At 44.0% G+C, this 2,700-nt stretch overlaps 1 protein-coding gene across 1 annotated transcript; it reads left to right on the forward strand.

Annotated features, from left to right (window-relative positions):
* Positions 1-2,700, forward strand: LOC124530445 (histidine-rich protein PFHRP-II-like). Its single transcript, XM_047104617.1, has 5 exons — positions 1-27; positions 106-501; positions 605-886; positions 1,819-1,854; positions 1,979-2,700. Exons 1-5 carry the CDS (start codon positions 16-18, stop codon positions 2,657-2,659), a joined length of 1,407 nt encoding a protein of 468 aa, XP_046960573.1. The 5' UTR covers positions 1-15; the 3' UTR covers positions 2,660-2,700.

Raw genomic sequence — 2,700 nt, forward strand, 5'->3', positions numbered from 1 at the left:
GCAATAATCAACAACATGTTCTCCAAAGTAAGTACCATAATTAAGTTAAAATTTCGTGAACTTTTAAATTGTGTAAGTATATTCAACATAAAATTTCTTTAACAGCTGGTAGCTCTTTGCGCCGTGGTGGCGGTGTCCTCGGCCGGACTCCTGACCGCTCCCGTACACTACTCTTCCGCCGCCGCCGTCTCCTCTCAGAGCATCGTACGTCACGACGAGCACGCGACTCCCGTCGCCAAGCTAGCGCTCGCAGCCCCCGTCGCTTACCACGCTGCCCCCGCCGCCGTTGCCTACCACGCTGCCCCTGCCGCCGTCACCTACCACTCTGCCCCTGCTCCAGTCGCCTACCACGCTGCCCCTGCTGCCGTCACCTACCACGCTGCCCCCGCCGCCGTCACCTACCACGCTGCCCCTGCTCCCGTCGCCTACCACGCCGCTCCTGCTACCATCGCCTACCACGCCGCTCCCGTCGCTAAAGTGATCGCCCAGCCTGAGGAAATCGTAAGTTTTTTTTTATATCTTCGCATCTACACAATAATGACTAATTTTTGGTATAATATTAATGGTATCAGTGATTAAATTATCTTACCTATCTCTTTTACAGGCTCACCCCAAATACGAGTACAACTACTCTGTTGCTGACGGACACACTGGTGACAACAAGCAACAACAAGAATCCCGTGATGGTGATGTCGTGAAGGGCTCATACTCCTTCCACGAAGCTGACGGCTCTATCAGAACTGTGGAGTACTCCGCTGACGACCACAACGGTTTCAACGCCGTAGTACACAACACCGCCCCCACCGCCGCCCCCGCTTACGTCAAGGCTGCTCCCGTCGTCGTCAAGACCCCCGTCTACGCCGCACCAGCCCTTCAATACTACCATCATTAAGCATTAGGTTCTAGCAAATGCCTAATGGATCTGTACTAAATACCTATTTATTGTAAAGATATACTCTTTATTTCAATATATTCTCAAAAATCTAAAACGCAAAGTTTATTTATAATTCCCGCTAAAAATATCTCTATAGTTGACAAAAATACAAAAAAAAACTTCATTCGATTTTATTTCTAGACAGGAAAGGACAATTATTTAGCAAAAATAAGGATGGTGTCTGCAAGTGATTCCTTGATAAGCTATATTAAAAGTATAATTAAACTTCGTTCATTATATACACTTGTTCGTATTTCATCATAAAAATAACAACTATTATATATAGAATAATAATTGTCAATAACTATATACATATAATATAACGGTTATATAGCCGGAATATGTCTATTGCTGGAATATTTTCCCTAAGGATTTCCACGATTATTACTCTGCCGCTAATCGCAATGTAGTTATTGACAATTATTATTTTATATTTATTAGTTGTTATTTTTATATATATTTAAATAGCTCCTTTAATCTGGTACTAAATAGTTATATGAATAGCAAACGACATGTTAATGCTGCATCATCATCTTGCACATTCATAAAATTAATAAGTTATTTATGTATGATGTAACTCAACTAAAGCCGTAAAAGTAGTCCAAATTTCATTCATTCATCTTGATCAGATGATTTTTTTTATTTGCATGCTAACCATACACTTGTTGTTAATTAATTAATTCCGTTTCAATCTATTACACTTAATTTTCCTTCTTTTGCATATCAATGAAAAATATACATGTAAAACTTAATTAATAAGTTGGTATATTTAACGAAATTTACAAATATTTTAAAAAATCCATAGTGACCTTAAGCGCGGCGACCTTCACTTACACACAATCAGATCACTATATAAACGGTCATTAATATGTGAAATGTATCAGTTGTACACGTCACACAAAGCAATCATGTTCTCCAAAGTAAGTGTTGGTGAAAGATCAAATTTAAAGTTAAATCTGTGACATTGTTGTCTGAGAAAAGTTGGCTTAACTAAAATATGTGTACATTTTGAGCATACGTGTTAAATGATAAATATTTTTATAGATTCTCTCTTTGAGCGCCGTGTTGGCGGTGGCCGCGGCTGGACTCATAGCTGAGCCTCACTACTCCTCGGCTGCTGCTGTCTCATCACAAAGCATCGTGCGTCACGACCAGCCTCACGCTGTGGCTGCTAAGATCGTAGCTGCTGCCCCTGTAGCCTACCACGCTGCACCTGTTGCATACCACACTTCTCCCGTGGCCTACCAGTCTTCTCCCGTGCACTACTCTTCCGCCGCCGCTGTATCTTCACAAAGCATTCAGCGTCATGATCAACCTCAGGCTACTGTTGCCCACTACGCTGCCGCCCCTGTAGCTCATTACTCTGCTGCACCCGTCGCCCACTACGCTGCAGCACCTGTTACTCACTATGCTGCTGCCCCCGTAGCTCACTACGCTGCTCCCGCACACAGAATCGTATCTGCTCATGAGGAGGAATACGCTCACCCCAAATACGACTTCTCATACTCCGTAGCCGACGGACACACCGGCGACAACAAGTCTCAGCACGAGAGCCGCGACGGTGACGCCGTGCACGGCGAGTACTCCCTGGTCGAAGCTGACGGCTCAGTGCGCACAGTCCAGTACACCGCTGACGCACACAACGGTTTCAACGCTGTGGTCAGCAACTCCGCTCCTTCCCACCACGCTGCCCCCGCTCAGGGACATATTCTGGCACACCACTGATTTAGTCGACTGTATAATTAATTAGATATTTATTATTTATG

Source organism: Vanessa cardui, chromosome 6 (genome assembly GCF_905220365.1).
Source record: "Vanessa cardui chromosome 6, ilVanCard2.1, whole genome shotgun sequence".
Classification (NCBI taxonomy): domain Eukaryota; kingdom Metazoa; phylum Arthropoda; class Insecta; order Lepidoptera; family Nymphalidae; genus Vanessa; species Vanessa cardui.